The sequence below is a fragment of the Chlorocebus sabaeus genome, chromosome 12 (assembly GCF_047675955.1).
Source record: "Chlorocebus sabaeus isolate Y175 chromosome 12, mChlSab1.0.hap1, whole genome shotgun sequence".
In the NCBI taxonomy this organism is placed as follows: domain Eukaryota; kingdom Metazoa; phylum Chordata; class Mammalia; order Primates; family Cercopithecidae; genus Chlorocebus; species Chlorocebus sabaeus.
Window position 1 is genome coordinate 110123913 of NC_132915.1, and position 20755 is coordinate 110144667.

At 56.5% G+C, this 20755-nt stretch overlaps 1 protein-coding gene across 2 annotated transcripts in view; it reads right to left on the minus strand.

The window, feature by feature from the left end:
* The window catches only part of VAV2 (vav guanine nucleotide exchange factor 2), a 235677-nt gene that overhangs the window by 64632 nt on the left and 150290 nt on the right, over positions 1–20755 (minus strand). For both annotated transcript variants that reach the window (XM_073022082.1, XM_073022081.1), the window contains exon 4: positions 9412–9480. In XM_073022082.1, the coding sequence (XP_072878183.1) occupies positions 9412–9480 (69 nt within the window). The remainder of the gene's footprint in view (positions 1–9411; positions 9481–20755) is intronic.

The following is a 20755-nucleotide window of genomic DNA, read 5'->3' on the forward strand; positions in this document are numbered from 1 at the left end:
TCAGTGCTGGGGGTGGGGGAGCAGGTTGCGAGGTCACTGAAGCCCCCAGCCACATGGCAGCAGGGCCTCTGCAGACAGCTGGGGCCCACTGTGGTGCCAGAGTACCAAGGGGCCAACAAGATGTCCGAGGGGGGCAGGGAGAGCCCCTGAAAGCACGGCGCTCTCATCCCAACCAGCTGCGGCCTCCACAGCCAGCCCCACGGGGAAGTGCTGATGGCTCCGTTAACAGGGAAGGTGAGGACGGGGAGTCCCCGCCCAGCAGTCCCGCAGCCATCTCCTGACAGGGACCGGGCTTGTCTAGACCACAGGAGCTAGAAAGGCTGGACTGCGTACATAGGATCACCTCCGAGCCAGGCCCATTGGCCCTCGGTTCCCGGGAACAGACACAGAAAAGACCCAGACACTCCTAAAACCCCAGCCCAAAGCAAGGCAGTGACTGGCCTGGCACAGGGGGCAAGAGCAGGTTTCCTAAATCACACTTTGGCAAATCCTATGCACTCTTCAAAATGAACATCTCCTCCAGGAAGCCTTCCTGCCCTCCTGGCTTGTCAGGGTCTGCCCCAGAGGCTGCTGCCTGGATAGCACATGTGGGAGGTAGAGGAGCCTCAAGAATGAGAAGTGCAGGGGCTCACAAGAGTCCCAGGTCCCAGGTCTGTGGGACAGGGGTCTTTTAGCCACCCCTGGGGTTAGGGAGGGGTGGTCTGACAATGACCCTCAGAGAGACAGAGCTGGGCTCAAACTGCAGCTCTGCCCCCTAGTTCTGTGTGACCCTGACCAGGCGCCTGCCTCTCTCAGAGCCCAGCCTGCTTCCTGTCCAGGCAGAGGGCTCGGGGCCCCGCCTGCAGGGCTCAGTGAGACGTAACTGGAAGTATCTTGACAGAGGCACCCTCTGGGGATGCTGGCTTCATTCACTCCATTCCACCAATCCCCACAGCGAGGCCTGGCCTCACAGTCACACCGAGCAGCAACAGACCCTCGGCAGCATTTGAGGGAACCACATGCTGCCAAGGAGAAGCCCGGGTGGGGCCGAACACACAGTCTTAAAGGGTCTGTTGTGCAAACGAGGCACCACGGCCATCGGGGAGGCAGCTCCAAGCAGATGATGCCACAGTTCAGCCACGGGTGTCCTTGTCGATGAAGGACCTGGTGGGGCAAAGGCCTTTCTGTCCCAGCCGTCACCCACCTTAAGAAACCCCGCCTGTCTTCCGTCCCTCCAGCCACCCCTCCATCCCCGCACGAGCCTTGGGCCACCAGGGAGGGACAGGAGGACACCTGTCAACACCTCTGCTGGGGCAGGGGGCTTCATTCCGGCCTCCTTCAGACCAGGGCAGGGTTTACGTGTGCCTGGGGCCGGGGGCTGTCTAACAGGGCTGGATTCATTTGCTTGTTTCTCGTGGGGCCGTTTTCGTGGCGTCTGCTTTCTTTTTTTTTTTGAGACGGAGTCTCGCTCTGTCGCCCAGGAGACAGTGGAGTGCAGTGGCCGGATCCCAGCTCACTGCAAGCTCCGCCTCCCAGGTTTACACCATTCTCCTGCCTTAGCCTCCCGAGTAGCAGGGACTACAGGCGCCTGCCACCTCGCCCGGCTAGGTTTTGTATTTTTTTTTAGTAGAGACGGGGTTTCACCGGGTTAGCCAGGATGATCTCGATCTCCTGACCTCATGATCCGCCCGTCTCGGCCTCCCAAACTGCTGGGATTACAGGCTTGAGTCACCATGCCCAGCCAAGCGTGTGCTTTCAAACTTGTCTCCTTTGGAAAAACAATCCTCTGGGGTGGACATAAGGCATCCCAAACCCAGCCTCTCCCAGCTCAACTCGGGCTCCATACGCAGGCGTCCTCCACAACGTGGACCTCCCAGCGTGAAGATGAATGTACGTGAGCTCAGGAGATGGTATCTAAACAAACCTCCTTTGGGAGAAGTGGGCAGGGTGAGGACAACGGCGGGGAGGGTGGGACACAGAAGACAGTGATTTGTTCCTCATTCCTTGTCCACCTGCAGACAAATGGCACAGCACAGAGTGGCCAAGGCCCCAGGGCAGGATCCAGTGGGAGAAGCGCGGCCTCTCCCCTCCCAGGTCACCGCCAGCAGGCAGCTCCCGCTCACTCCCCAGGTAGAAAGACGTCCAAACCCTCCTCAACACCAGAAACTCCTTCTACATTTTATGCATCCTAAAAAATTATCCCAACGATGCTAACATGACACATTTAAAGCTGCACAGTCATTTTATGATGCAATAAAGCATGCAGCTCTACATTCGCGGATAAATTACATTCCCTGCCGTGTCACCATCACATTTGTTTAAGCCTGAAAATCACTTCAGCTCCCAGGAAAGTGAAACCAGTGTCATGCAAAGCAGGCTCCTAAATCATAAAATTGTGGATTCGTCAAGCTCAGAGGGATTCACAGACCCTCTGGGCGGACGCTTTCGTTTCAGAGACCGGGAAACTGAGGCCCTGAGTGGCATTTAACCCGCCCAGAGCAGCAGCCCCTTGAAAGGAAAGGAAAGGCCAGCTAGACCTCGGGCCCTGGCGACTCGCCACACTAAAGCAGCCAGCAGCCCCGGCCTCACATCCACGCCCTCGCCCAGAGCCCTGGCCCCAGAATCTCCCTCCCCGCTGGCACTCAGGGGCAGCTCTCCCTTCAAGGATGCTCCTGCTCAGAGGCTCTCTGGGGAGAAGCCAGGAGGACAAGCGGTTCCTGACAGAGCCTGGCTGTGTCTGGGATCACTCCCTCCTCATGCAGCCACTGGAGTCGGTGGGGTGCCTTCCCACAGCAGCCTGTGGGGTCACAGGACCCCACTCTGCAGACAAGGATGCTCCTGGTGAGGCATGTTCACCAGCTGGCTGTCAAACATCTAGCAGCACACCCCGGGAAGAGGATCCAGGTCCAACCACCCCTCCCCCAGCCACACAGGATCAAGCGGTTGGCTAAATAAAGCTCAGTCTCATGTCCACATCCTTCCTTTGGCTTCTCATCTGCCCCGAGCGAGAGCTTTCAGATTTCTCCCGTGTCCCTTCAATTCCCCTAAGAATTCTCAGGGGCTTCTGACCTGCTGGCACCACAGGAGGGAGGGCAGAGGCAGGCGGCCTGGCCCTGCTGGGGACTGGGGTGTGCAGCCTACTTCACAGACTGGCAAGGGCCGCCCTGCCACAGTGGCACCAGTGTCCTCGCAAGACACACTCACCATGGCACTCTCTGGCACCCAATCCGGGTGCCCTTTCCAAATCCTCCTCCATCGAGACCCGGAAGCATTCCCAGGGCCCCCCATAGACTGCAGCGGACCACGCTCAGCCTCAGTGAACAGAAAATAGGAACCAGGAACAGCTGGCTGCAGTGCCAGGAGGGAACCAGGAACAGCTGGCTGCAGTGCCAGGAGGGAACCAGGAACAGCTGGCTGCAGTGCCAGGAGGGAACCAGGAGCAGCTGGCTGCAGTGCCAGGAGGGGGACAGAGGGTCCCGGAACTCCAGGCCAGAGCGATCAGAGGGATGTTTCTCGAAGCTGGAAGGAAGAAGCCACTGTGCCACCTACTGCTGTGCCCACTGAGGCTGACCACTGAGTAGGATCATCACCACCTACCACTGTGCCCACTGGGGCTGACCACTGAGTAGGATCGTCTCCACCTACCGCTGTGCCCACTGGGCTGACCACTGAGCGCGGGCATCGCCGGCATGCAGCCACCTTCCTGGACGCCCGGCAGCACCGCCCCCTGCAGCCAGCACAGGCTGATCCAAGGTGTTCTTCTACCGTGCGGAGAAGCACCGTCACTGCAGTGCCACCAGGTTGGGGTCACAGGAGGCATTTTGATGTGGGCCCTGTGCCTTCCTGGGGGAAGGGTGGTCCTCCCTGTGAGTCCCCGGGGAGCTCCCAGAATTCCCATACCTTGCAAACACCAAGCCTTGTGCCACAATAGCACAATATACCAGACTTGCGCTGGAACAACCCTCAGCCGCGCCTCCAGATGGGGAGCCTCACCTTGCCCTCCAGCCTCGCCTTCCACACCCTGCCCAGCTCCTCGTGCTGGGATACTGCCCCGGTCTTCAGCAAGTTCCTCCTTGGGTGCTGAGGTCCGGCTGTCCCCTCTTCTGAGAATCCTTCCTTTCCTTCTGACCTAGCACTCCGCCAGCCCCACTCTGCTCCCACAGCCAACCGTCTTGTGCCTGTCACTCTTCTGTGTACAAACCTGCCTCTGGACCCCAGGCTGGGAGCCCCCCAGTGCAGGCATCTAGCCCGGGGCCCCCAAGAGTGGGGCAGGAACGAGAAGGGAAGCACAGTGCCTGCCAAGGAAAAGCCATTATGCAAATGCAAGGTACTGATTATTAGAGCAATTTAAAAACAGGCCGTCCATTTGGGCTTATTTTGCTTGATAAAGCATTTTTAAGTGGCAATATTTGGTGTTAATTTTTTCAACCAGCTGCTCTTATTATTTGACTATGCATTATTCAAAGCTCTCAAAAGCGAGCTTAGAGCACTTGAGAAAGTAACTTCAGTGTTATACGTGCCCACGCAGGGGACTGGTTCCAGCTCCCTCAAAGATGTTCTGGATCCAAGACCCGTGCGACCCGGCACACAGCCACTGGCCACGTGCCACGTGTGGCTGTCCGGCTCACAACATAACAAGCTGCAGTGATCCGCACCCAAGTGCAAGCTCCATGCCAGATCAGAGGACTCCGTGCAACAACCACAAAACACACACTGCCCGAGGATGATCTGCGATACTGATCACAAGGTGACCCAGATAATATTTTGAATATGCTGGGTTAAATATAATATACATTTTTTTTTTCTTTTTTTTTTGGGAGACGAGGTCTTGCTCTGTTGCTCAGGCTGGAGTGCAGTGACAGGATCTATGTTGCCCAGGCTGGTCTCGAACTTCTGGCCTCAAGCAATCCCAAAGTGAATTGCTGGGATTACAAGTGTAAGCCACTATGCCCAGCCTATGAAATACATTCTGAAGATTCGTTTCATTTGTCCCTTCTTATTTTTTGACGTGGCTCTGCTGTAATCCCACCACACTGCCCTGAAACTGTCCTTCGGTTTCCACACTCCCCATGGGGCCTGGGTTTTGGGAGGCAGGAAATATGTCTTCATCTTAATGTGTTTCCAGCTCCTCGTCCCAAGACTGACACACACAGAGTGTTTAGGAACCAGCTGACGATGGAATGAACGATGATTGTGTGAATGAATGAAAGCATACAGGCACTCACACGGTGCCCCTCGCTGGTCTCCTAAAACCACATTTCCAGATTCCTTGGGAGACAGCTGCATCTGTGAGCCAGTGTTTGACTTTCCCCAAACAGCTGCAGAGTGTCTAGGGTCTGGGTAGCCAGGGGAGTCCTTTAGACGTTCAAGATGACCCTCATGTTGGGCATCTGGCTACGGGCCCAAAGCAAAGAACAGGTGCATTCTGCTCCAAACGTCCCTTCCCTCTCCTCACTCCTGTGCCTGCTGATATGGTCTGGCTGTGTCCCCACCCAAATCTCATCTTGGATTGTAGTTCCCATAATCCCTGTGTGTTGTAGGAGGGACCTGGTGGGAGGTCATTGACTCATGGAGGCGGTGACCCTCATATCCCTCATACTGTTCTCGTGATAGTGAGTTCTCACGAGATCTGATGGTTTTATAAGGGGCTTTCCCCTTTTCGCTCTGCACTTCTCCTTGCTGCTGCCATGTGAAGAAGGGCATGTCTGCTTCCCCTTCCGCCATGACTGTAAGTTTCCTGGGGCCTCCCCAGCCCTGTGGAACTGTGAGTCAACTAAACCTCTTTCCTTTCTAATTCAAGGAATCTTTCAACTATAATACTAATGCACCTGGCTTCTGATTAGACCATTTCCCCAGCTCCAGCCTTGAAAATTAACAACCACATTCTCTCCCCAAGTAGGATCCAGGTAAGAAATGGCATGCGTTTGTGTCTTGTAAATTGCCATAATGGCTAAATATCCACACCAAGTCCACAGAGAAAGGACAGGATATCTTGCCTTTCAGTGAAAGAAGGAGGGGGGAAAACAACATAAAAAATTTATTAAACTCGAGCCGCCGGGACCAAATCGCAAGTTAAAGATTCAGATGCATTCCCCTTCCTTAGAACTGATGATTTACGTTTGCAATAACTGCAGTCATAAGGAGCTCATTGGATTAAGGAGGTTCAGTCTTAATGTCAGGGAATAACATTACTGGACGATGCAAAGCCACATGTTCCCGGAGTTGCTTTTCTGGGTGAGAGGAATTCCACCTTGCATTTTGGTTCAAGAGATCAGTCACAATCAGGATGGGCAGAGAAAGATGGAAAATGGGCAACCCAGCCAGGTGCGGTGCCTCACGCCTGTAATCCCAGCACTTTGGGAGGCCAAGGCGGGTGGATCAACTGAGGTCAGGAGCCCCAGACCAGCCTGGCCAACATGGTGAAACCTTGTCTCTACTAAAAATATAAAAACTAGCCGGGCGTGGTGGCGCATGCCTGTAATCCCAGCTACTCGGGAGGCTGAGGCAGGAGAATCATGTGAACCCAGGAGGTGGAGGTTGCAGTGAGCTGAGATCATGCCACTGCACTCCAGCCTGGGTGACAAGAGCAAAACTCCATCTCAAAAAAAAGAAAAAAAAATGAAAAAGAAAACGAGCAACCTGGGATCTAGCCTGACTCTCCAGGCAAAAATCCTCAAAATTGAATGTGCACTATAAACCAGCAGGGGCAGGCCTGGCCAGGCTCCTATGGAGTGGGCCACACAAGGCCGATGTGGTCCCCATCGTCCCGGAGCCCTCCTGTGCTGACTGTCCAGAAACACTGAGGATATTTCTGGAGAGCACAGAACCCCAACCTCAGGCTGGTAACTTAGGAGAAACAGGTCAGGAACTTGCCTTCACACCGGCCAGGAGCTCCCCAGGCTCTGGGGGGCACAGGCTCTGTGTGGTGGGCGGTTAGGGCCAAATCGTGGCTCTGCCACTTACTAGCTGGGTGACATGGGCCAGTGGTGTCCCCTCTCTGGGCCTCAGTTTCCTTATCTATAAAATGAGGACAACCACAGAACAGACCTCACAGAGCAACTGAGGGTGGGGGATGTGAGGGAATGAAGCCCAGCAGTACCCAGCCCCAAAAAAGCTCGTAAGCACCGTCCACTGTTGCTGTCATTGTCATGTGGGTACAGGTGTCCTACCACATGCGGAAGGCTTGCCCTGCTAGGGCTGGACCAGGAGAGGACAGGAAGAAGACACAGCGTCTGACCCTCTGATAGGCAGGGGACAGGCATTTAACTCCCTAATCACGGTGCACCCCTTGGGCAGCCCAGAGGCCCAACAGAGGCATGGGTGCTGAGGGGGCGCTGGCCAGGATGGCACACAAGAGGCTTCACACAGTGGGAGACACCTTGGCCCGGACGTGGCAGAGAAGGATTTCCAAGGCACGGAAAGGGTACGGGAAGGGTACGGGGGGTATGGTTCCAACTCTGTGCATAGCAAGTAGGGTGGCTGCAGACTCTGCTGGGGGCTGGGGCCTTATCCTTCAGGGACTTCCCTCTGGCCATGCCACCAGCCAGAAGCTCTGCCCCATCTGAGCCTCAGTTTCCTCCCCCCTTACAGGGTTGAGATGGACAGTCCCTCAGTCAGTCTCAGGAGCCTGCATGCTGCAGTGAGCAGTTTTGGGAATTTTCTTTCTTTCTTTTTTTTTTTCCCCCAGACGGAGTTTCACGCTTGTCGCCCAGGCTGGAGTGCGGTGGTGCCATCTTGGCTCACTGTAACCTCTGCCTCCTGAGTTCAAGTGATTCTCCTGCCCCAGCCTCCCAAGTAGCGGGGATGACAGGTGCCCACAACTACACCCGGCTAATTTTTATATTTTTAGTATAGACAGGGTTTCACCATGTTAGCCAGACTGGTCTCCGACTCCTGACCTCAGGTGATCCGCCCGCCTCAGCCTCCCAAAAAAGTGCTGGGATTCTAGGAGTGAGCGGCTTTTTTTTTTGGAATTTTCGAAGTCTCCCTCAGATTCCTGAGGCTGGTCAGGGTGGACAGTGGCCTCCAGGTGGGCGCCCCAGGCCTGGCTGTGACCTGCGTGGCTCCTGTGCCCACCTCTCCCCTTCAGGATGCTCTACAACCCTCAGACCCACGTGGGGCCGACCGGATGTCTGGAGGAGCTCTGGGAGTCCGACCAGTGGGATTTCCCCAGGACCCCGTGGCCAGCCCAGCATCAAAGGGAAGGGTTGATGGCAGCTACTCCAGCTGGTGGGTGAGGAATTTCTTTCACAGAAGTGCATGAGACTGGGCCGCCAGCGTGGCGCTCCGTGATTTGGGGATGACTTGAATTGTGTCTATAGACAGGGATCCTGCGGGAAGTATTTTCCTGGGCCCTGTAACCTGAAGACAGCTCTGGATGTGGGTTGAGCAGTAAGACAGGCAAAGCTCCAGCCTACAAGCAGGTGCACAGTACACACAGCTCCCCGCTTACTCCTCTCTTGGTTGCCATTCTCAGTCTGTGCTCCAAGATGAAGGGAGAGAGAAACCCTAAGAGTCTTCCCAGAAGAAACTGTGGTTGAGCTAAGAACACAGAAGCTGCTGTCAAACAGTTCCAGAGGCCCCCAGGCAGCAAGGAAGCCCGAAGGCAACATCTCCCAGTGGCCTGGGAGGGCGGTGGATGAACCGGGCTGTGAGCCCCCCGCAAGGACGCTAGGTCTCAGCCTGGGTCCCTCACCTGCAGGTGAGGCCCCTTCCTCCTACCCTCCTACCTCCCTCCTCCCGGAGCGGGTCACGTGATCCCACCCTGGTCACGGATTCCCACGGGTCCCGGTGGGGCTGCAGCCCTGGTGCAGTGGCCAGGCTTGGGCAGTGCCTGGGTGGAGCAGAGGCCTCTCAGAGGGAGGAATGAGGTGGACACAGAGAAGAGCAGAGGCGGGTCCACTGAGGCAAGGCAGTGACTGCTGGGCCACGTGTCAACCCCGAGCCCACATACTCCTGTGCCCTGAGCCCGCGCTCCAGGGGACTCTGCTTCTGGTAGCACCGCTCCCTCCTCACGACACGGCATCCCAAGACCCGGCTTGGGGAGCATGGCTAGGCCGCCTTTGGAGCAGGCCCCCTCTCTGCCCCACAGCTTCGCAGAGACAAGCCCTCATGGAGGACCCTGCTAGGGCAACAGGCCAACACCTGGGCCAGCCATTAGACTGGCTTGGCAGCCTTCTAGAATGTACAAGGGGTGTGAAGATCTGCTCATCTCTGAGGCCTCTCAGATGCATGCCTTCCCACTCAGCACGGCAGCCCACGCCATGATCCATCATGAGGAGACACCCCCGTGGGAAGAGCCAGGGCCAGCTCTGCCTGCACTGTGGCTGCCATGTTTCCTGTTGACTCTCTGGACACCACCAGGAACCTCCCTGCCCCTCCCTCCTTCCCTCCTCCCCTCTTCCCATTCCTCCTCCCATCCCCCCGCCTTACTCAGCCAGCTCCTCCAGGCTGCGGTAGACGTCATCGTCATTCTCTGTGGTCTCCTCTGAGGGAAAAGGCCTGCGGAAGAGAAGGCGAGAGGGAGGTGAGCAGGTCCCGGCACTGCCGGCCAGTGGGACCCCAGCTGGACCCCAGAGCAGAGCCCAGTGTGGTCCAGCCAGGAGCAAAGGGGCTCTTGTCCAGTCTCTAGAAGGACACCGTGTGCGCGGACACTGATCGGAGCCACAGAACGAGCCAACTGGGCCGTAGGGCAAGAGGAGACCCATGCCCAGCTCGCCAGGGGGCAAGGAATGTGTCACACGCACTCCGGGCTCTGGGTGTCCAATGGGCAGATGAGAGGCCCAGGTCAGGGCTGCAGAAGGCGTTCAACTGCCCGGCGACCTGCCTTCCCCTTTACCCGCACTCCCACTTCCAGGGGGTTCACAGTGGAGAGGAGGCTCCTCGCGCACCTCCTGGTGGGCAGGTGGGAGGGCTGCCAGCTCAGCCCCCGCAGGAGAGGAAGCAGGAGGGGACTCCAGAAGGGAGGGGTGAGTTCTGAGGCACCGAGGATAGGGGCTCACCCACCCCACCCACCCCACCCACCGGCCCCTGGCTTGAGGTCCGGAAGACAGTCCTGAAAATGAAAAGCCCTCGGAACCTTCTGCATGGATCTGCAGCCTCCCCTCCTACAATGGGAGCAGGAGCCCCATGGGGACTCCCCAGAAGGAACGTGGCGCTGCTCCCCCTCGCCCTCCGCCCCCAAGACGCCCCAACCCTGGTGCCTTTGTTTAGTTCAGGATGGTATATAAATATAGAGATACATAAACTTTAATCATCCGGGCTCTTCTTGAGTCTCATTTTGTGGAACTCTCATGCATATGTATATAATTATAATGGTTTTTCTCCTGTTCATCTGTCTTATGTCAATTCGATTCATAAACCTGCCCAAGAACCTGGAGGGGTGGAAGGAAGCGGTTTTCCTCCCCTAGGACCGAAAGCATCACTCTGCTCCATCCTCTGCAGACAGACAGATGGGTCTACAGGCCTCGCTGCACAAGGCGAGCCTGGGCCAGACAGGCCAACCACTCAGAGCTGAAATGCCGGGCCAGCCTCGGGGAGGGGGCAGAGGCGGAGGGGAGGGAGGGGTGGGATGGAGGAGAGGCAGGAGAGGCAGATCAAACACCTAGAAGAGGGGGCTGCAGCTGGTTCAAGGCTATGGGCCAAATCCACTCATCTCTACAGGAGACCTGAGAGGCCCCTTAATTAAACCAAACATCCTCGTGCAGCCCCCGGGTGCGTGTTCTGGTAGGAAACCTGTCACTAAGGGTGGGACGGGAGATCCCAGCCGGGGGGCTGCCTGGGCCCAGATGCCAGCTGGGATTGCTTCCTTGCCTGGGGTCAGGCTGACATTTGCTCAGCCCGAGATCCAGCAGGGACGTGGTCCATCCTGGCAGCCCTGCCCCACCTGGAGGCTGGGGGCCTGTGCTCCTGCGGGAGGGGCAGGGGGGAGTTGTGAGCTGTGAGCTGGAGGCCTGGGTCCTACCTGGCTCTGTCACAGACCTGCAGGGACTAGGTCTCAGGTCGGAGGTCCCCAAGCCAGACCCACCAGGCCATTGGTCAGCGTGCCCCTGTGGCTTCCTGGTAAAAGCCCGTGCCCAAGGAGCAGCATGGCCAGGCCTGACCTCTGCATGGGTGAGCTCGGCTCTCTGCTCCAGCCACTCTCCCTCCTTCCACCCATCACCATACAGCCGCATCCCCCAATGGAGGTGCGTGTCCCGGGTCACGGGCAGAGCTGAGGCTGCCACGAGATCCTCCCCACCAGGGCTCTGTTGCTGACACAGCACCATTCATGGCCAAGAAGCCCCTCAAGGAATCCATCTCCTCCCGTGATATGCAGAGCCCCAGGCCGACACAGACCCCGTGCAGCTGATGGGGGTGGAGCTGAGAAGCCACAACCTGGAGGGACTGGCCCACACGCGGGTGACCCCAGAAAGCACAGGAGGCTCTGCCAGGCTGAGATGTGGCTTCAGGACCCAGAGGTGGAGGCTTCTTTCCCTTCAGCATGAAACCCTGTTGCCAGGACCGGCCCTGGGCCGTCCCCGCTCCCACGCCAGCCCCTCGCTTACGTGCAGCCATCCCTGTCTCCGACCTCATCGGTCATTTCTGCTTTTTCTAAATTTTCAGTGATGATGGGTATGACTTCATAATAAAGAAAAACAGAATCAAAATTCTCATTATGAAAATGTGTCCTCATCGTAAGCAAATATTTTAAACCCCACTCATCTCCTATAAAAGGATGTTATGTAAAAAATGACATCGTGGCAAAGTATGAACGTGCTTTCTCACGCACAATGTAGAGAGGGAAGAGAAAATACCAAACTCCTGAGGTTGTGCTCTTGTTCAAATCTGATCACAGAGTGTGGGCGACAGTTTAGGGAAACGGGGCATCCCATCGAATCCTGGATTATCAACAGGACGGCCATTCGGGGACTGTACTTCCAGAACCCGCCCTGCTAAGCCAACCGAGAGATGCATTCACACTTCGAAGGAAACCCACCCTAACGATGAGTGAGCACACACACCTGCCTCTCACTCTTCTTGTGCCCAGGCAGACATCACTCATCAATCAAAGCTCTCCTATCCCTGAAGCACAGCGTTCTTAACACAGGGCTCTACTCCTCCATCAGTCCTGGGACTCAGACAGAACCCACCTGCCCTGCCAAGAGAGCTGAGCCCGGGGCAGCGAAGGAGAGGAAAAGCTTTGGAGCTGGGCTAACCCAGGTGTGAACCCTAGGCCCATCCCCTGCTCCCTGGGACCTTGGACAAGCTACTAAACCTCTCTGAGTGTCCGCCTTCTCCCCCTGGAAAATGGAAGTAATAGTGTCTTTTCAGAGGGCTGCTGGGAAGAGTAGCTGTAGGACGGCAGAATGCTCTGGACTTAGTGGGGTCCAACAACGGCAGCTGCGATTTAGTATTTCTAGTATCATCCTCACTCAGGGCACTTTCCGCTGTCCAAGAAAACTGCCTTCTGAAGCCTCGTGAGGAAGCCCCACTCGCCATGATGATTTCAGATTCTTGTTTCCTAACACAGAAAGTGAGGGCCCACCAAAATAAGGCACAACAGTCATTTCAAAACCTTTTGTCGGCCAGGTGCAGGGTCTCACACCTGTAATCCCAGGACTTTGGGAGGCCCGAGGCAGGTGGATCACTTGAGGTCTGGAGTTCGAGACCAACCTGACCAACATGGTGAAACCCCGTCTCTACCAAAAATACAAAAAAATTAGCCGGGTGTGGTGGTGTGCACCTGTAATCCCAGCTACTCAGGAGGCTGAGGCAAGAGAATCACTTGAACCCGGGAGGCGGAGGTTGCAGTGAGACGAGATTGCGCCACTTCACTCCAGCCTGGGTGACAGAGTGAGACTCCATCTCAAAAAAATAAAATAAAATTAAAAAACCCTTTGTCTTTTAAAAAACCTGACCTTGAGCTGTAGTTGTTGTAAATTTTCCTTCCCTGTATTTCATTTGGTGTCTTTTTCAACCCCTCCTGTCATCTCCTCTACCTGCCCGACCCAGAGGAGATAAAGCAGGAATGTTAAAGTCCAAAGAATTATACTGCTGCCCGTAAAATCTTTACTACTTTTATTCTAAGATCCCTATTTGAGGCCACAAATCCCCTTGAGAATGGAGCTGCAAATCCAATTAATTTCTGCCACAGCCCAACAAAGGCTCTGCGAGGAGGGGAAGAGCAGGAGAGGGAGGCAGCCTGTCAGGCACCATGTGGGGCCTCAGCACCCGGCCGCTGGGGCAGGAATACACAGGAGACTAGAGGAGGTTTCACCAGGTCCCCTTTCATTCCACTCCCCCCACACCCCTCATGCCCATGCTGACTCTGGCCTTTGCACCTGCTCTGCTCTCTGCCTTCAGTCCCCTGCCCTCCCACCATTCACCCAAGTGCTAACATCCTTCAGAGCTGAATCCAAGCCCGACTGCAGGTGGGAAGACTTGATGAGTCTCTCAGCCTGGGTCGGCCTCTGCCTAGCACAGTGTCTGGCGCTAGAAAGGCATGGATGAGTACATGGATGGATGGGTGGATGGGTGGATAGATGGGGGGATGGATGGTTGGCTGGCTGGCTGAGTGGGTGCCTGGGTGTGTGGGTGGATGGGTGGATGAATGGATTGGTGGGTAAGTGGGTGGGTGGGTGGACAGATGGATGGATGGATGGATGAGTGGGTGGGTGGGTGAGTAGATGGATGAATGGATGGATGGATGGATGAATGGATGGATGGATGGATGAATGGATGGATGGATGGATGGATGGATGGATGGATGGATGGGCGAGTAGATGGATGAATGGATGGGTGGGTGGGTGGGTGGAGGGACAAGCGGATGGCTGAGTGGCTAGCTGGGTGGGTGGGTGGATGGATGTGTGTGTGGGTGGATGGGTGGATGGGTGGGTGGGTGGATGAATGGATGGGTGGATGGAGGGATAAAATGGATGGCTGAGTGGATGACTAGGTGGGTAGATGGATGAATGGATGGATGGATGGGTGGGTAGGTGGATGAATGGATGGGTGGATGGAGGGATAAATGGATGGCTGAGTAGATGACTGGGTGGGTAGATGGATGAATGGATGGATGGATGGATGGGTGGATGGATGGGTGGGTGGGTGGGTGAGTAGATGGATGAATGGATGGGTGGGTGAGTGGGTGGATGGATGGATGAATGAATGGATGGATGGGTGGGTGAGTGGGTGGATGGATGGATGGATGGATGGATGGGTGGGTGGATGGATGGATGAATGGATGGAAGGATGGGTGAGTAGATGGATGAATGGATGGGTGGGTGGGTGGGGGGATGGATGAACGGATGGATGAACAGATGCATGAATGGATGGATGGGCAGGTGGTTGGATTAATGGATATGTGGGTGCATGGATGGATGGATGGATGGATGGATGGATGGATGGATGGGTAGCTAGAGGGGTAAATGGCTGGGTTGGTGGGATGGGTGGATGAGTGATAGATGGGTAGGTAGGTAAGTAAGTGGGTGGAAGGACAGATAAATGGGTTGTCAGGTGGCTGGATTCATGAGTGCATGGATGGATGTCTGGGAGGACAGGTGGATGAGAGAGTAGTTGGACTCTGTGGGTTGACAGACAGATGGATGAGTGGATGGCTGAACAAATGAGAGGGTTGGTGGGTGGGATTAGTGGGTGATGGATAAGTGGACAGAAGGGTGGATGTCAGATATTCTCAGGCTGCTCTTTACCCCCTGGAACGGCAGCCTCAAATTAGATCCAAGGAAGCATTTTTTTAAATTTTTATTTATTTATTTATTTTGTTTTTGAGATGGAGTCTCGCTAGGTCACCCAGACTGGAGTGCAAATGGTGCAATCTCGGCTCACTGCAAGCTCCACCTCCACTGCAAGCTGGCCACCCAGGCCAGCCCCACGCGGGTGCCCCGTAAATCCCGGGGGAAGGACAGGAGGGGAGTGAAGGAGCTCTTTGGAAGCAGGAGCTATGTTTCCCCTGCTCTTTCTTCGGGCTTTGGATTTGGGCACACCGCGGGGTGTTCTGTTTCCCGGTCTGTGTCCTCTGGCTGGTGACTTATCTGGCCGTAGCACTGGACCTGTGATTGTCCTGCCCAGAATTGAGCTAACTGGGGAGGCCTATTGAGCTAACAGGAGGCCTGGGTTCACCCCATTCTCCTGCCTCAGCCTCCCGAGTAGCTGGGACTACAAGCGCCTGCCACCATGCCTGGCTAATTTTTTGTATTTTCAGTAGAGACGGGGTTTCACGGTGTTAGTCGGTATGGTCTCGATCTCCTGGCCTCATGATCTGCCCGCCTCGGTCTCCCAGAGTGCTGGGATTACAGGTGTGAGCCACTGCGCCCAGCCCTTTTTTTTTTTTTTTTTTTTTTTTTATCAAGACGGAGTCTCACACTGTTGCCCAGGCTGGAGTGCAATGGCGTGATCTCGGCTCACTGCAACCTCCGCCTCCCGGGTTCAAGCAATTCTCCTGCCTCAGCCTCCCAAGTAGCTGGGATTACAGGTGCCCACTAGCATGCCCAGCTAATTTTTTGTATTTTTAGTAGAGATGGGGTTTCACTATGTTGGCCAGGCTGATCTCAAACTCCTGACCTCGTGATCCGCCTGCCTCGGCCTCCGAAAGTGCTGGGATTACAGGTGTGAGCCACTGTGCCCGGCCTATACGAGGAGGCATTTTCATGGAGAGCTTGTAAGAGATCACAGAGGTATTCAAGTCACCCCTCAGTAGGGACTTTGTAACAGTGACCTTGATTAAACAGTGGGACACACATTTGCACAGAGAATGTCTGAGCAGAGTTTCTGGGGCCACATCCCAGTTGTAACTTAAAGCCCAGTGGGGGTGGGTCAGGTGGAGACTGTGGTCATTTTGCAACAAGGCCTAGCTCCATCCCCCCAACTCCCCTCCCGACCCCCGAGGCCATCTTCAGGCACCAGCTGATTTTCCTTCCCGCACTTCCCCAGTGTCCCTTACCCACACCTTGCCCTGTGGTGTTGCCTTGCTCATTAAGAGCAGGGAATGAGAAGCAGACAAGGCCAACCTGAGCCTATCCAGAAGTTGTCCTGAGAACAGTCATCCTGGTTCCCCAGGAGTGGCTGCATCCCTCTCCTCCCACTAGAGCATTCCTGAGCCTGCGTTTCCTTGCGCCTGGCTTCGGGAAGCGGAGTTTCCCACTGCGCCGTGGAGGGGACGAAGCGGATGTCCGCACAGGAAGCAGAGAAGCCACAAGTGCCGAGAAATCCCCAGCAAAGCCTGCCGTTGGGCAGCAGCCACTCCTCCCAAACAGCCCGTCCAATCCCACTCCCCAAGCTTCCTCAGCACCCACTCCCTACTCCTGCCCCTGAGCCACTGCTTGCTCAAGGAGCTCCCCCAGCCCCCAATAGGCCTCCCCAGTTAGCTCAATTCTGGGCAGGACAATCACAGTGCCAGTGCTACGGCCAGATAAGTCACCAGCCAGAGGACACAGACCGGGAAACAGAACACCCCACGGGGTGCCCAAATCCAAACCCCGAAGAAAGAGCAGAGGAAACATAGCTCCTGCTTCCAAAGAGCTCCTTCACTCCCCTCCTGTCCTTCCCCCGGGATTTACGGGGCACCCGCGTGGGGCTGGCCTGGGTAGCCATTTGTCACCGATTCAGGGAGAAGGAGCAGCTTGAATCTCGCTTTGGGATAATAAATCAGGCTCCTATTCTTGCCTTCGGGACTTCTGTGAAAAGATGGCCTTCGCAGAGCACCACCTGTGCCACTGTGCCTACAGCTGCCTGGTGGCCCCACAGTCTGGAGGGAGGGGCACACCGGACGCTCAGGGGTCTCCAGGCTGTGTCAGTGCAGACCCTCAGGATCTCAGCTAGAGGGAGGACAGCTTGGGTTCGCTTTCTTGGAAGGCCCTGAGGAGCCGGCAGCCAGATCTGGTTTTTAAGACAAAGACCAGAGTAGCCAAAGAGAGGACCCTAAACACAGCTGCCCTCCTTCCGCGGCAGGTGGTAGGTGCCTGGGTTCTAGGGGATGAGCCGGACAGCTCACATGTTACTGTGCTTCCACGAGGACTGTGGGGCCTCACATGTGGGGTTCGATGGGGAACACGTCCCCTTGTTGGCGCTGATCTAAGATTCCACAACAGCAGCGGCTACAGGGAGAGAAGGCTGGGTCCCCACAACACCTCCCCCCCCAGGTTCTACTCAAGAGCTTCAAAACCAGCTTGGATGCAGCACTGGGCCTGCTGACCTCATCTGGCAGCGGCCTCCTCTGCATATTGAGCAGACTCCGGGGCTCCATCATGCAGGGTTCGTGGCCACTCCTGCACCCCTGGAGTCCCGGTCCTGTTTCCCTAGGGGCTACTGCCACCTCAGAGCAGGGAAGCCCCTCTTGCCTCTTAAAGAGCGAATCCACCCAGCAGGTGTGCGTCTCATCCTGGAGTGAGTGTCCACAGACAGCCCTGCCTGGGGTCAAGATGCAGCTCCCAGGCTCCGTCCCCAAACACCCGGAGATAACATCAGGGAGAAGCCACAGCACGGACCCCAGCACCTCAACTGTGCTCACTCGAGGGGAGACCCTGTGGGGAAAGCTAAGAGCAAGGCCTCTGCAGGTAATGGGTCTGGTTCCAAGCCCTGGCTCTGCCCGTCTCTGAGCCTCAGTTTCCCCAACTGCAGAATGGGGGCGGGGAGTAGCGATTGCTAAGACCAAGGGAGATGGTGCATAAGCCTCCTAGTGAGCATCCTGCATGTCCCAGCGCAGGTCTCTCCCCTTCCGCTTTCCACCAGCTCGGCCTCTGAACCCACGCTGCCTCCAGAGCCAGCCGCAGTGGGACCAATTCCTGGGTCACAGTTGGAAAAGCGCCCGCTCCCCACAGATGGTCCACCCGGCCCTGCCATGGCTCAGGCAGGGCACCCCACCGAGCACTTCCTCCCACAGTACATCCGAACAAGAACGCAGCCCTAAATGAACGTTTGGATCCTGGAAGGGACTGAAGATTCCAGAAGGTACAGAAATCAGTGTTTGGCTCATCCAGCCGTCATGCACAGAGTCTGGGACACGGTTTTTGTTTCCCACACTCTGCTGACATCTCGGTTGAAGGATCCAAGGCTTGAGACAGTCCCTAATGCCTCCACTTGGCCGGTACAGAAAGAAAGTAGGACCCGACTAACGAAAGAAAAGGCCCCGCACAGTGACTGCCAAGGACCGTGTGCACCAGCAGTGCATCAGGGAGACTGCTCCACCTGACCCTGGTGCTCCTTGCCCAGCCGGAGCCCTCCGAGAGAACAGGCAGAACCTTGAGTTACATCCTGGAGGGCGAGACCCGCTCATGGCCCCAAGGGAGCGGCCTCGGCCTCTGAGGCCAGGTGTGACCAGCACTGACATCTACTGTCCGGGTTTGCCCGGGACAGGGATTTCTTAGGATGCGGGACTTTCGGTGCTTAAACTGGGACAAATTGGCCGCTTTAGTCCTACAGATGGCAGACAACAGTGTTTGCATTTACGTGCTGACACAATGGGCGGGAGGCGCTGGCTAACCCTCAGTTTCCAATCCTGAAACCAGCTTCAGAATCAGGCTTTGGGAGGGCCAGGGGCCGGCCTGGCACTGGAACACCACCAGGTGCAGTGGCATCTCATCCAGGCGGAGGCCATGGTGAGGAGAAAGAGAATGGCGTGGGGGGGGGGGGGCGTGGGACCCCACGCCCAGGGCATGGGAGCCGGGCCACAGCCCTTTTGGCACTATGTGCCGGGGAAACAGCAGCCAGGCAAACTTGAAAGGCACATCAGGCAGCGCAGCCCGGAGGGCCCGCCAGGCCCGTTTAATTATTGAGAGAGTCACCTGGGTGCTGCCTTCTGATTGGCAGGGAGGTCTTGAAGCACCAGGGCTTCGCTTATTAGAAACGGTTCCCCTGCTAAACAGCTCCAACTGTCAAAACAAGCCCACAGATCACGTTTCTTTCCTCAGGGCGCCATCCCACCCAGCCCAGAAGGGCTATCACAATGGGAGGAGGCCAGGTCGAACCCGGCATCCCACCCATGGCCACAGCCGGCTCGGGGATGCCAGTGATGAGCCTGACACACCCAGCACGAAGGCAGCACAGGGCCGAGGGGTGCAGGGAGCACGCAGAGACACCTCAGGGTGGGAGGGAGTCTGAACCTGGGGAAACCGGGAAGGGCTTCTCGCAGGAGGTGGCAAGGGAGCTGGTGTGAAGAGTAAAGTCTAATTTTGAGTTCAGAGTTCTGACTTTGTCTGGGATTTTTTGGTATTTTTTTGTAGGTATGGGGTCTTGCTATATTGTCCAGGCTGGTCTCAAACTCTTGGCCTCAAGCGATCCTCCCACCTTGGCCTCCCAGTGTTGGGATGACAGGTGTGAGGCACTGTACCTGGCCCAGAATTCCAGCTTTGTTTAAGACAGGCTGGGGTAGGAGCCCTGGCCACAAACCTCCTAGCTAGGAGCTTACTAAGGGCCCTACATCCCCTGGCCTCAGCTCACTCACTGTAATATTCAGACAAGCCACCTGCCTCACTCACTGTAATATCCAGACAAGCCACCTGCCTCAGATGTGATATGTGAAGGAAGGAGGGGGAAGGTGATGAGGGACATGGGCACGGTTTAGGGGCTGGAGGAGGAGCCTGGGCAGAGGGTAGATGAAGACTCAAGTGCCAGGTGGGGCAGGAGTCTCATGGGGCTGGAGTCGAGAGTGACCAATGGGCTGGCCCGGTGTGGTTACCAGGATCTGAAACCAAAGTCGGGATGGAAGTAGGAGGGTCTCTCCCCCATGGGGTGGCAGGTTGGAAGGTGGGGGCACTGAGGCATGGCCACTGCCATAGCCCCGGCAGTGACCTTCATGTCTGCCATGGCAGGTCCAGCAAGGCGGGGGTGTGGCCAGCTCCAAGGTCACCAGGGGAGATGGTGAATACACCAGAGTCCTAGAGGAGAGACCCCACATGACCCCCAAATCCAGCTAGGCTGCTTCTGCCCTTGTTTCCAGAACCCCGGCAAGGCAGAGGAAGACACGGATCTCCCAGGCGGAAAGAAATGCTTGGTTCCCTGCCCACGCTACTTTGTCTGAGAGAGGAAGGGGCCTGGCGTGGCTGCTGATGACAGAGGAATGTGACTTCTCAGCAGCTGTAAAGCATAATATATATTTTTATTTTCCAACACACTTCTCGTAAGGGAATCTCGGCTGGCACCGGTTTGGAAGGAAACGGCCAGTGGCCCACGGGACATCCTTCCCCGGCGAGCGCGCAGAGCCTCCAAAGCCACTCTGCCTCTCACTCCATGCCAGGCCTCTTCCCAGGGGACACCTGCCCAGGCTTGGCAGGAAGCCTCCGGGACAAACACTTAGGATTTGTCCATCCGGGAACGGGGCTGAGGGAGGAGGCTCTGGGACAGGGGCGTTGCAGCCCACAGGCCGGCAGGGGCTTTCCAGGGCTGAGGCCTGCACCCCCAGGCCCCGGCACGGCTGCTCCACCCAGCTGTGGGTCAGGCCTCCGTGCATCTCACTTCTGCCAACCGAAAGCTACGGTACACTCCCTGCAGATGCAGGACGGGGATCAGGATGCTTCCAAACTGGGCACTGATGGGCCAGAGCCCCAGCTGTCCCCCTGGCCTTGGCCTGAGGACCCTCGACCGAGCTCAGTCGTGCTGGGCAGAGAAAGGTGGACAGAGTGACTGATGAGGACCATGGCACAGGAACTCAGACACAACAGGTCTGATTCACGAGGAGGAAACAGGCAAGGCTTGGGTCTGCCCACGCTTCCAGACTCCAGGCCTGCAGGTCAACACTCTGTGCCCAAAGGTGCCCATGAGGGCCCCAGACAGCTCCTTGGTT